General features: G+C 44.9%; 1 protein-coding gene across 6 annotated transcripts in view; it reads left to right on the top strand.

The window, feature by feature from the left end:
• Nucleotides 1-13,446, top strand: part of LOC126355846 (proton channel OtopLc-like) — a 510,363-nt gene that overhangs the window by 302,668 nt on the left and 194,249 nt on the right. For all 6 annotated transcript variants that reach the window (XM_050006307.1, XM_050006306.1, XM_050006310.1 and 3 more), the window contains one exon: nucleotides 2,806-3,030. In XM_050006307.1, the coding sequence (XP_049862264.1) occupies nucleotides 2,806-3,030 (225 nt within the window). The remainder of the gene's footprint in view (nucleotides 1-2,805; nucleotides 3,031-13,446) is intronic.

Here is a 13,446-nt window from a genome sequence, read left to right as displayed (position 1 = left end):
CCCCTAGAACTCAGAACGACTTAAACCTAACTAACCTAAGGACATAACAGATCCATGCCCGAGGCAGGATTCGAACCTACGACAGTTGCAGTCACGCGCTCCCGGACTGAAGCGCCTAGAACCGCTCGGCCACAGCGGCCGGCACACTTGCTCATCTTTGCTGGTGTGAAACATACCATTTGTGCTGAACAAGGGCTCCTAGCTTTTAAGGTATGAATTTTAGAGCCCAAATTGATACAATTACCATTCTCCATCGTTCCTGAAAGGTTGTAACATGATGATGGAATTACTCCGGGTCACGGGGCCATTAAATAAAAATTTTCTCAGTACATAGATAATTCAGACCAAAACTGAGCTCTACGTAATCAGACTACATCTCTGGCATACAAATAGATCAGTAAGGCGGTAGTTGCGCAGTTAAAAGATAAGTATGACAAAGATAAATGTCGGAGTTCGTAAATAATGTAAACGACCCCGTAAATGTAAGTAAGTATTGCCTAGAAACGCAACAAATGTAAACTTTCGTACTAGATGTTTGTTTATAGTGGTTTGATTTTACTCAGTTATAAGTTCAAAATAAAGCACGCTCCAAACTAGTAACAGAAAAACAGAATTACATCAAAAAGAACGAATTACGGTTCTCGTGGAATACAAACGTAAACTACACTGCTTTTATGTACTGGGTGATCAAAAAGTCAGTATAAATTTGAAAACTGAATAAATAACGGAATAATGTAGATGGAGAGGTACAAATTGACACACAAGCTTGGAATGACATGGGGTTTTATTAAAACAAAAAAATACAAATGTTCAAAAAATGTTCGACGTATGGCGCTGGACAGCAAAACGTGAGTGACTACGCATGACAATCGTGTATAAAAGGAGCTGTAATGAGAGAGAGAATCAGATGCGCCAGCAGTCGCGGCATGTTGACGTTACCTGAAAAAAACGCTTTTAGTGAAGCTATATCATCAGAATAGGGAATGTGCTAGTTCAGCGTTACGATCCTATCGCCATAGGAAGTGGATTCGAACGGGTAAAGGTCCGTTGACAAATGCAGCTGTGCTGAGAATGATTTCGAAGCTCGAAGCCACGGGTTGTTTAGACGATAGACCCCGTAGTGGCCGACCGAGCACAAGGCGTAATGCAGCTGAGACAGTTCAGGAAGAAATGGAGACCGTAGCGGGTTCGTCTATGCACGGGGAAGTCAGCGCTCGTGCAGTCGCACGTCGCACCGGCATTCCATGCACTACTGTTTGGTTAGCACTTTGGCGTACCCTCCGATGCTATCCGTGCAAAATCCATCGGCATCATGAACTGTTACCTGGCGATTTAGTGAAGCGGAGGGCATTTGCGGTGTGGGCGTTTCAAAAGATGGCGTTAGATGACGATTGGTTGAGTAACGTGTTGTGGACCGACGAAGCTCATTTCACGCTCCGAGGGTCTGTCAACGCCCACAGCTGCAGAATTTGGGCTACCGAATATCCTAGAACTGTCGTGGAAACTCCATTGCACGACGAGAAAGTCACGGTATGGGTTGGATTTACCACATCTACCGTTATCGGGTCTTTTTTCTTCGAGGAAATGCGTGATTCTGGTTTTGTAACTGCTACCGTGACGGGTGAGAGGTATGCCAATATGTTACAGAATCGCATCATCCACAGCCTGGCTGATAAACACCTGCTGGAACGTACGATGTTTATGGAGGATGGCGCTCCACCCCATATTGCTAGACGCGTGAAAGATCTCTTGCGCGTGTCGTTTGGTGATGATCGTGTGCTCAGCCGCCACTTTCGTCATGCTTGGCCTCCCAGGTCCCCAGACCTCAGTCCGTGCGATTATTGGCTTTGGGGTTACCTGAAGTCGCAAGTGTATCGTGATCGACCGACATCTGAAAGACGACATCCGACGCCAATGCCTCACCATAACTCCGGAGATGCTTTTCAGTGCTGTTCACAACGTTATTCTTCGACTACAGCTATTATTGAGGAATGATGGTGAACATATTGAGCACTTCCTGTAAAGAACATCATCTTTGCTTTGTCTTACTTTGTTGTGCTAATTATTGCTAGGTGAAGCGCCATCTGTCGGACATTTTGTGAACTTCCGTATTTTTTTGGTTCTAATAAAACCCCATGTCATTCCAAGCATGTGTGTGAAATTGTACCTCTCTATCTACATTATTCCGTGATTTATTCAGTTTTCAAATTTATGCTGACTTTTTGATCACCCTGTATTTATTGAAGCTGTGGAACAATATATGCCATAAATATTAAAAAATCAGAGAAACTGAAGCTCATATCGATATTTATCGACAATCAGTGTCCTAGTGTACCTTTCGCGTATGGTGCAAGGAAGAGGGGAACATATAGCGGCAGCAGACGTGACGTCGCCACGCACTGTGAAGTACTTGCTGAGTGGTGGTTGCAGATGAAATATGAGGTTGTCAAGTTGGAGCACGCGATCTATTTTGAAAAATACATACATTGACGGTTTACCTGTTTCGGCTGCGATGAGTCATCATCAGGACCATTATCTCGTCCGAATGTACATGTCACGGAGTCATGTAGCACGCATGACGGTTGTTTAAAATAAACCTTTCAGTGACCACGTTGGGCGGTACGGTACTAGGTGAAGTCTTCCTCTCGTCTCGAGATCCTGTTTCTGATGATGACTCATAACGTTCGAAACCAGAAGAGGTTCACAAGGCCACTAAATGTGACAAAAATACTTGTGAATAAAAATAGCAGAGTGCCGTTGTTGGAGGTGCACGTGTTTACAGCGGGGGTGTTGTTGTTGCTGCAGTGGGTGGCCGGGCGGCGCGACGTGCGCCGTGGGCGTGCCGGAGGCGCCGCAGCTGCCGTCGCCGGCGTCGCAGAGCGCCGTGCTCGTCAGCGCCGAGAGCCTCTCCCAGTCGCAGTCGTCGGCGTCTCGTCAGCTGACGGCGCTCAACCGCAGCCTCTCGTCGGGCGCGGCCTCCCCCACCCACCAGGCGCCTGCCATCCCCGTCAAGAACTCGTCGCCCTCCGGGTGGGTACCACTTCCAGTCACTGCACGGACAGCACTGTAGAGAGCAGACTGCATTAGCAGTGGTAGCATACCAGACAACAGCGCCACAGCCGTACGCGTACTGATATATAGTGCGATTGAAACTACTTTGTACCTGACAGCTAGCCGAGCGCGTGACCGTGAGACAATGCGGGCCAATCGCACGCTGACGTTCAGCATCCCTCCACTGCATAGTTGCCACGTCACGGCTCAGTACCTGCTAACACCTGGTCTTGTGCGCGTCGTGTCGTGTGAACTGCACTGTCTCAGTGTCTGCTTGTCCTTTGTTTCCACTACGAGTCTGTGATGAATTACTGTAGTGGCTTCTCTGTACAAAATGTCCGAAAATAAAAAGCATGGTCGAATTGGACTTCCTAGTCCGAAATCATCTTCGAAGAAAGTTGGGCAAGGAATAGCATTGAGAGGACAATCGCGTGAATACGTCTACAACGTAAGACAATATTTCGAGATGAAATAAGGTAGTCCAGAGCACTGCGGCAGCATTAAGAATGAGCAGAACAACCGTTATAAACGTGAAAAACTGAATACACATTCCGGGCCCTCAAATCTTAACTCCGAACCGCCAAGTCAGGAAACTCCCGGGGAAAAAACGACGCGTCGAGAAACGTGTGACGAATGTTGATTCTTTCGAACAGGATGCCATTCGCAGACATTTGTATGCATATTATCACCGTAGAGAGCATCCAACGTTACAAAAACTGCATGAAACGCTTGAAGAAGCTGGTCTTCTTGGCAGTAAGTCATCTCTTCCTCTGGTTTTATTAAACCTGGGATTTAATTACGAAAAATTAAGTGGTCGTACAGTTCTCTTGGAACGGCAAGATATTGCTGCTTGGCGATGCCGATTTTTGCGGCAGGTAAAGGACATTGAATTCGATGATTTAGTGTGGCTAGATGAAACGTGGGTGATTTCTGGTCATCCACTGAAGACAGGTTGGTGTGACGGATCACAAGAAGGAACCGCAATACCTGTTGGCAAAGGAAGCAGAATTATTGTTGTTCATGCAGGTACCGCCCTTGGGTTTCTTCCTGGCTGTTTACGTGTTTTTAAGTCCAAGAAAACCTCAGATTTTCACGAGGAAATGAACCACGCCACCTTTTTTACGATAGTTTGAAAATTCCCTGTACCGAATTTGGAGAAACCGTCGTACATCATTATATACATTGCGCCATACCACACTGTTGTAAAGGACAAAGCCCCAACGCTGTCTTCTAGAAAAGACGAAATTATACATTATAATATACAATTCGATAACTGAATAAAGGAAGTGAAACTATTGAAACTATTGGAACTTGTGCCACAACATAAGCCACGACACCCGACATACGGTGTAGATAGAGTTGCCAACAAACATGGACATTCTGTAGTTAGATTAACTACTTATCGTTGTCACTTTAATGCTATAGAGCTACTGTAGGCCCAAATCAAGGCGTAGATGGCACGTGAAAACAAGACATTCAGACTTTCAGAAGTGGAAAGACTTTTACATGAAGCTGTTTCTAAAGTAACTGTGGAAAACTGGAGTAATGTTGTTGTACATAGAAAAGCTGTCATTCGGGAGGCATGGAAGAACGAATCCTTATAGGAAGATAGTGTTTCCAAATTAATTATTGCCGTTGGGGGAGATCTGAAAGTTCTAGCGACACAGATATAAGCGCCGTTTACCACCTGTCGGACACAGAAAACGTCGAGTGATGGTAAGTTGGGGGAAAAAGGTGCCTTTTGGTAGTATTGGTCTCATGGTCTTGGTATTTTGATTTTCGTGATTTGTCGCGAAATTCATGGCACAAGACGAAAATGTAACTAACGGCGGTGCTGCTTTCTCCCACCCCGCGTAAGTTACATCAGCACTTCAACGGTACGCACAATACTATTCTTGTCTTGGCGAAACTGTAGCACCCACCCACTTCCAACAAGCTCTAAAAATAAATTCAAACCTTTCCGCAACTTAATTCGCTTTGACACCCCACGAAAAATGTAAAGGCAAAAGGTTTGTCGCTTACTACATTTCTGATGTTGATTTGGAAAAAGTTATGCGTCAGACGTGAGATTTTAATTTATTTCTTCACTATTACAGGCTGCATTGCTCAGAAAGTTTGCAAACTTTATCTAAATATGCCACAGATGACAAGATTAAAATTTTGTTGTTGTACGATACATGGTTTAGGAGATAGGGAATAATTAACATTGAGTAGCATGAAAATTCAACTTTTCGTAAAAAGTTAAATATTTTTCTATTTTAGTAGCACAAAATTTTCACTGACTTAAAAAAAAGTGTCAGAAGGTAGTCCTCGTGTCACTCTACCATGTACAGTCGCCAAATTATAAAAAACACGACTTCCATTTTTTACAGCTGCAGCTAGCAACATTGCACGTCAAGTACAAAGTAGTTTTAATTGCACCATAGAATAAGGAGCTAAATATAAAGTACTAAACTGATTAAGTGATTGTCTTACAAGACGCTCCTGCTCCGCACCTATAATTTGTCTTTTTGAAAGATATGCTTATAAAGGGCGTACCATCGGTCCTGACCACCCCAAATATCTTTTGGTTCACAATCAAAATAAAAAAAGGCAGTACAGAGCAAATGTTGTTCAGCCATCATCGAGACAATGAGCAGCTTGATTGCTTTTCTTGTAAATTCGTCCATTAGCAAGATATGAACAACAGTAATCTATTTTCTCTCCTCCGGTGACTTCAGTAAAGGGATAAAGTCAAAAACACAAGTAAATAAATGTATACATAACTTTGGCTAGGATGAGCAGGTAGGTGTGAGGCCGTAGTCCATGTCGGATCAAAGTCTCAGTAGCAAGCTGGCTCACCCGGTAGTCGAAGCGATGTTTGCAGGCCGTCTGCTCTTGCTGGAACGGACAGAAATCAAGACGGCGCTCGCTGAGCTCCAGAGCGTCGGCCAGAGTGCTCTGTGGTCGCCGTAGTTAGTCTTCTCTCGAAGTGCCAACTTACGAGAGCGTGCACCTACGTTGTCGATCGTTAACAATCGACGGTTCAGTTCTCGTATGCGGAATAGGTTCCGAGGTATGGGAGTCGCTCAAAGATATCTTAAGTAATAGAAACCAGTACGTTGTCCTGGATGGCTGGATGACGAGTCCTCGTCAGAGATACGAGTAAGTGTCGCCAATGTATGACTGTAGGAACACACAAGATCTCTTAAAAGGCAGCTTGCACTAGTGGAGAAAAATGTAAGTTAATGCAGATTACATCAGTAGGAAAACAATGTAATCTTCGGAAACAGTATTAATCTTATGCTCCTAGTCAGTCACTACGGTTAGATATTTAGGCGTAGCGTCACAAAACAATATGAAATGGAACGTCCAAGTAAGGTCAGTTGCAGGTAAGACTTAGGCCAAATGAGAGATGGTTCCTTCCTCATACTTTCGCAATCTGATCTTTTGCTCCGTCTCTGCTGACCTCGTTATCGACGGAACGTCAAACTCTCATCTTCCTTCCTTGAGTGACTGTTAACTCCGGCAAGAGGATCATTCACGCTACCCTGAGTTCCTTGACTGTGCACTGGTACAGCCGACTCAGTCATTTGTGTTACGATTTTAATAGCGTCATATTTACACTACTGGCCATTAAAATTCCTACACACAGAAGAGATGCAGATGATAAACGGGTATTCATTGAACTAATATATTATACTAGAACTGAGATGTGATAACATTTTCACGCAGATTGAGTGCATAGATCCTGAGAAATCAGTATCCAGAACAACCAACCCTGGCCGTAATAACGACCTTGATACGCCTGGGCATTGAGTCAAAAAGAGCTTGGATGGCGTGTACAGGTACAGCTGTCCATGCAGCTTCAACGCGATACCGCAGTTCATCAAGAGTAGTGAGTGGCGCATTGTGACGAGCCAGTTGCTCGGCCACCGTTGACCAGACGTTTTCAATTGGTGAGAGATCTGGAGAATGTGCTGGTCAGGGCAGCAGTCGAACATTTTCTGTATCCAGAAAGGCCCGTACAGGACCTGCAACATGTGGTCGTGCATTATCCTGCTGAAATGTAGGGTTTCGCAGGGATCGAAAGAAGGGTAGAGCCACGGGTCGTAACGCATCTGAAATGTAGCGTCCACTGTTCAAAGTGCCGTCAATGCGAGCAAGAGGTGACAGAGACGTGCAACCAATGGCACCCCATACCATCACGCAGCGTGATACGCCAGTATGGCGATGACGAATACACGCTTAGAGTGTGCGTTCACGACGATGTCGCCAAACACGGATGCGACCATAGTGATGCTGTAACCAGAACCTGGATTCATCCGTAAAAATGACGTTTTGCCATTCGTGCACCCAAGTTCGTTGTCGAGTACACCTTCGCAGGCGCTCCTGTCTGTGATGCAGCGGCAAGGGTAACCGCAGCCATGGTCTCAGAGATTATAGTCCGTGCTTCCGAACGTCGTCGAACTGTTCGTGCAGATGGTTGTTGTCTTGCAAACGTCCCCATCTGTTGACTCAGGGATCGAGACGTGGCTGCACGATCCGTTACAGCCATCCGTATAAGATGCCTGTCATTTCGACTGCTAGTGATACGAGGCCGTTGGGATCCAGCACGGCGTTCCGTGTTACCTTCCTGAACCCACCGATCCCGCATTCTGCTGACAGTCATTGGATCTCGACCAGCGCGAGCAGCAATGTCGCGATACGATAAGCCGCAATCTCGATAGGCTACAATCCGATCTTTATCAAAGTCGGAAACGTGATGGTACGCATTTCTGCTCCTTACACGAGGCATCACAACAACGTTTCACCAGGCAACGCCGGTCAACTGCTGTTTGTGTATGAGAAATCGGTTAGAATCTTTCCTCATGCGATCACGTTGTAGGAGTCGCCACCAGCGCCAACCTTGTGTGAATGCTCTGAAAAGCTAATCATTTGCATATCACAGCATCTTTTTCCTGCCGGTTAAATTCAGCGTCCGTAGCACTTCATCTTCGTGATGTAGCAATTTTAATGGCCGGTAGTGTACTTCAACGGTACGCTGTGATACACTTCAGAACCGATTTTGACGTGAAGAAGTTGTTTAGGAAACAAAAACTGTAGAATGCTATTTTAAAACGACATATTTCTCTTCATATCATCGTAATGAGCAAAGATACATGAAAGACAACCATGCTGGTAAAAGTCCCCCTGTTAGCTAAACAACATTTCATTGACATTTTTTTTATTTTTATAAGGACAATATGTTGTTAGGATCGGTCAAGATAAATAACACATCGTATGTACAACTTTGTTTAAACGTGATACCAGATTCTGTGAACCATCTTCTGGAACTGGAGAAAAAGTCGTTTTAGCATCTAGTAGGCTAACATCAGTGTTTATGTTACACGGCAATAGGTATGTTCGGCTACTTAAGTCAATATCAAGGCTACTATGTTTAATACATTAGAAAGCAAGATGTTAAAATAGCAGTCTGTGTAGTGCCAGAATCTGGCCCACGTGTACGGAAACTAGTATCATATTACAACAAAGTCTTACAGCAGCTGATGATGTATAGAAACGTGTTTTTTTTAAAGTTCTGTGTTAGTGTACAAATGTAAATGAGTGTACGGCAGTGTGAGCCGGGAGTACCCCATTCGGGGAAGTCCGGCCGCCGAGGGAAAGTACTGATTGCATTCGACGCCACATTGGGCGACTTGCGCGTCGGAGATGACGATGAAATGATGATAAGGACAACACAACACCCGGTCCCTGAGCGGAGGAAGTCTTCTGCCCCGACTGGGAATCGAACCCGGGCCCCTTGGCGGTTAGTGTACAGATAAATCGCCACATGTCGCGTATTATGTGACTTGTAAATAGTTTCGTCCCACTCACCACAACTGCTCACCAAAATTAATGTGAGCTGTTCTGCCAGGTGCTCTAAATTTCTGTCGTGATGCCACATCACTGTATAAAAACTAAAAAATAAATCCCGTGATACAAGACCAAAATTACAATGCTCGTTGCGCTTTATACATACAGGGTGGTCCACTGATAGTGACCGGGCCAAATATCTCACGTAAGAAGCGTCAAACGAAAAAACTACAAAGAACGAAACTTGTCTAGCTTGAAGTGGGAAACCAGGTGGATCTATGGTTGGTCCGTTAGATGGCGCTGCCATACGTCAAACGGATATCAACTGCGTTTTCTTTTAATAGGACCCCCATTTTTATCACATATTAGTGTGGTACGTAAAGAAATATGAATGTTTTAGTTGGACCACTTTTTTCGCTATGTGATAGATGGCGCTGCAACAGTTACAAACATATGGCTCACAATTTTAGACGAACAGTTGCTAACAACAGGTAGGTTTTTTAAATTAAAACACAGAACGTAGGTACGTTTGAACATTTTATTTAGGTTGTTCCAATGTGATACATGTACCTTTGCGAACTTGTCATTTCTGACAACGCATGCTGTTGCAGCGTGATTACCTGTAAATACCACATTAATGCAATAAATGCTCAAATTGATGTCCGCCAACCTCAATGCATTTGGCAATACGTGTAAGGACATTCCTCTCAACAGCGAGTAGTTCGCCTTCCGTAATGTTCACACATGCATTGACAATGCGCTGACGCATGTTGTCAGGCGTTGTCGGTGGATCACGATAGCAAATACCCTTCAACTTTCCCCACAGAAAGAAATCCGGGGACGTCAGATCCGGTGAACGTGCGGGCCATTGTATGGTGTTTCGACGACCAAACCATCTGTCATGAAATATGCTGTTCAGTACCGCTTCAACCGCACGCGAGCTATGTGCCGGACATCCATCATGTTGGAAGTACATCGCCATTCTGTCATGCAGTGAAACATCTTGTAGTAACATCGGTAGAACATTACGTAGGAAATCAGCATACATTGCACCATTTAGATTGCCATCGATAAAAGGGGGGCCAATTATCCTTCCTCCCATAATGCCACACCATACATTAACCCGCCAAGGTCGCTCATGTTCCACTTGTCGCAGCCATCGTGAATGTTCCGTTGCCCAATAGTGCATGTTACCCTAGTTCACGTTTTCGCTGTTGCTGAATGACGCTTCGTCGCTAAATAGAACGCGTGCAAAAAATCTGTCATCGTCCCGTAATTTCTCTATTTCCCAGTGGCAGAAGTGTACACGACGTTCAAAGTCGTCGCCATGCAATTCCTGATGCCTAGAAATAAGGTTCGGGTGCAATCGATGTTGACGTAGCATTCTCAACACCGGCGTTTTTGAGATTCCCGGTTCTCCCGCAATTTTTTCTGCTACTGATGCGCGGATTAGCCGCGACAGCAGCTAAAACACCTACTTGGGTATCATCATTTGTTGCAGGTCGTGGCTGAACACTTCCTGTTTCCTTAAATAACGCAACTATCCGGCGACCGGTCCGGACACTTGCATGATGCCGCCCAGGATACCGAGCTGCATACATAGCATTTTGATCACAATAGCCATACATCAACACGATATCGACCTTTTCCGCAATTGGTAAACGGTCCATTTTAACACGGGTAATGTATCACGAAGCAAATACCGCGCGCACTTACGGAATGTTACATGATACCACGTACTTACACGTTTGTGACTATTACAGCACCATTTATCACAAAACGAAAAAAGTGGTCCAACTAAAACATTCATATTTCCTTACATACTACACGATTATGTAATAAAAAGTGGGGTTTCCTATTTTTTAAAAACGCAGTTGATACTTGTTTGACCTATGGCAGCCTACACGGCTGCTACGGTCGCAGGCTCGAATCTTGCCTCGGGCATGAATGTCTGTGATATCCTTAGGTTAGTTAGGTTTAAGCAGTTCTAAGTCTAGGGGACTGATGACCTCAGATGTTAAGTCCCATTAGAGCCATTTGAACCAATTGAACCTATGGCAGCGCCATCTAGCGGGCCAACCACAATAGCGCCATTTGGTTTCCCCTTTCAAGCTAGACGAGTTTCGTTCTTCGTAGTTTCTTCGCTTGATGCTTATTTCGCGAGATATTCGGCCCGGTCACTATCAATGGACCATCCTGCACAACGGCATTCTTATCTTTCTTTCCCGACCCAAGAGGGTAGAGTGCGCTGTTGCAAAGCGTGGTTTCCTACCACCAAACGCTACGGTACTGGGCGCAGAGCGGTGAAGTTCCCAACTGGGACTAGCTGGGGCAGGAGTATCGGATAACCAAGGGGAACTTCAAAAACAACAAAAGGTATGAATTAGTCAGTAAGATTCTACTGTAACACAAATGTAGAAACAGAGGACAGCACAAAATTTTCTGTACATCTGATGGAAAATTTCACTAGTGACAATTAAAATCGCAAAATCATGAAGGATAAAAAATAACGAAATTTTACTTACTGCAGCTTTGCAGTATTGTACGATGACATACGATTAGTTCTTTATATCGTTAGTGGGTGTAAAGAGTGCGAAATTCAGTACACGGAGCTGCCACGTCTTTCACCAACATTGGGTCTAACGCATCTGGGCGTCGCGTAGAATTCAGTTCTGCTAACAAATACGACATTCTTTCCCGTTCCAACTCTGTGTCAGTTTGTCAATCATAATACCTGCCTTTTGTTGGTATGCAAGTTTCTCGGAAGCCTGTGACCAGTTCTTTTCAGTTAGTGAAGAATCTGGAGAACTTCTAGTCCAACACCATCTGTATCAAAGTAAGTCAAGACAACACGAGAAACATGACGTCATCCGTTATCTTGTTGGAAGATACGTCACAGAGATCTCCAAATTAGAGCACAGCCACCGATCTTACTTTTCTACTTAACGGCTATTAGAGCCATCACATCGAGTGCACTCTGGCAACGTTAGTTCTTCTCGGAACATCCGTACACTCACATGATCACCTCGATGCTACTCACAGAACGAAGACTCTTCTGTAAAAGACTCTGAGCCCAGTGCAGACATAGAGCATACCACCGTTTCCGCAACTCTCTGCTCAACGATGTGGCTGTACCGTCCTGTAAGACCGAATGAACAAAATATCTTTCCTCTCGACAGCTACTCGTGTGGAGACATTAAGCTCCTGCATTAGTTCTGTATGGCCTTTCTGAAACCGTCGACTTCATATCTGCACCAGAGTCCTAGGCTCCAGGACAATGCGAGTAGCGACAGAGTAGAGCGTTAAACTGTGCTACTGACAGGGCACGATTTTGGCACCGACTCCTGCCGACTCCTGCCGACTCCTGCCGACTCCTGCCGACTCCTGCCGACTCCTGCCGACTCCTGCCGACTCCTGCCGACTCCTGCCGACTCCTGCCGACTCCTGCCGACTCCTGCCGACTCCTGCCGACTCCTGCCGGTTGACGTCTCTCCTCATTTCATGAGGCACAACACCATCTTCTCAAAAAAAAAATGAACATTCTAATGCCATTTTTGAATGAAAATCGTACTCCCTAATCTTTGCCCCTACACAGAATGTAGACGGTATTACTCTTGGCTACTTAAATCGTTTACACTGAAATGAAAATCTTTGCACAGACAAGCATGCAGCAGACTTGATGCCAATTTGACGATCGTTGTACTCCACGTTCATGGTGTTGCAATTTTAATGGTAATCAGTATTCATGTATTCGATCATAGCGTTCCTCCTACAATTCCCTTGGACAGGATGCAGTGCTGTTAACCTACTCTGCATAAGCTCCTACACTAAGCTAGTTAATTTTTACTGCAGTTTACTGAATGCGTAAATACGTGGGATAATCACCACCACCATCATGATCCTCATAAATTTGGCATCCGCTGCTGAACAGTAGCCTTCCCTACATGTCTCCTCACCTTAAAGTTTCAGCTCTATGTGCCCATGTTGGTTTCGTACATTTCTAATTTCATCCATTCACCACCTGTAAGGTTATCGCTTCCGTTTTCTCTTGGCTATTGCAGTGAAATACCTCATCAAAAGCATCCAGTCACCTTTTAGTGCACATTAATATGGGGTGTGTCCACCATTCGCCGTTATGAATGCACAAAATTTACTGCTGGGAACATTTTTGCTGATGTGCCTGAATATCTGTGGAGGAACGTACTGTCATACAGATGCAGTACGTCCCGGAACTGTTCCTCTGCAGTTTGCAGCACACAGTGCTGTAAAGTGTGTTCGTATCCTTCCACATTTAGCGTTTCCTGAAGTGCAATAAGGGGACCGCACTGTAATCAATAAAAACATACTCATACTGTGACACCACCTCCTCCATACATCACTGTCGGCACTACACATGATGGCAGGTACCGTTCTCGAGGTATTCGCCAAACCCTAACCTCTTTCGGATAGCCACAGAGTAAAGCACGATTCATCACCCCAAGTCACGTGTTTCAAAACGTCCGTTGTCCAGTGGTATCTCAAGTTGGCCGTGCCTTTCTCGCGTTTCTATTTATTTCATTT

This window comes from Schistocerca gregaria, chromosome 3 (genome assembly GCF_023897955.1).
Source record: "Schistocerca gregaria isolate iqSchGreg1 chromosome 3, iqSchGreg1.2, whole genome shotgun sequence".
NCBI lineage: Eukaryota > Metazoa > Arthropoda > Insecta > Orthoptera > Acrididae > Schistocerca > Schistocerca gregaria.
Note: the sequence above shows the minus strand (reverse complement) of the source record. Positions and strands in the feature narration are given on the sequence as shown.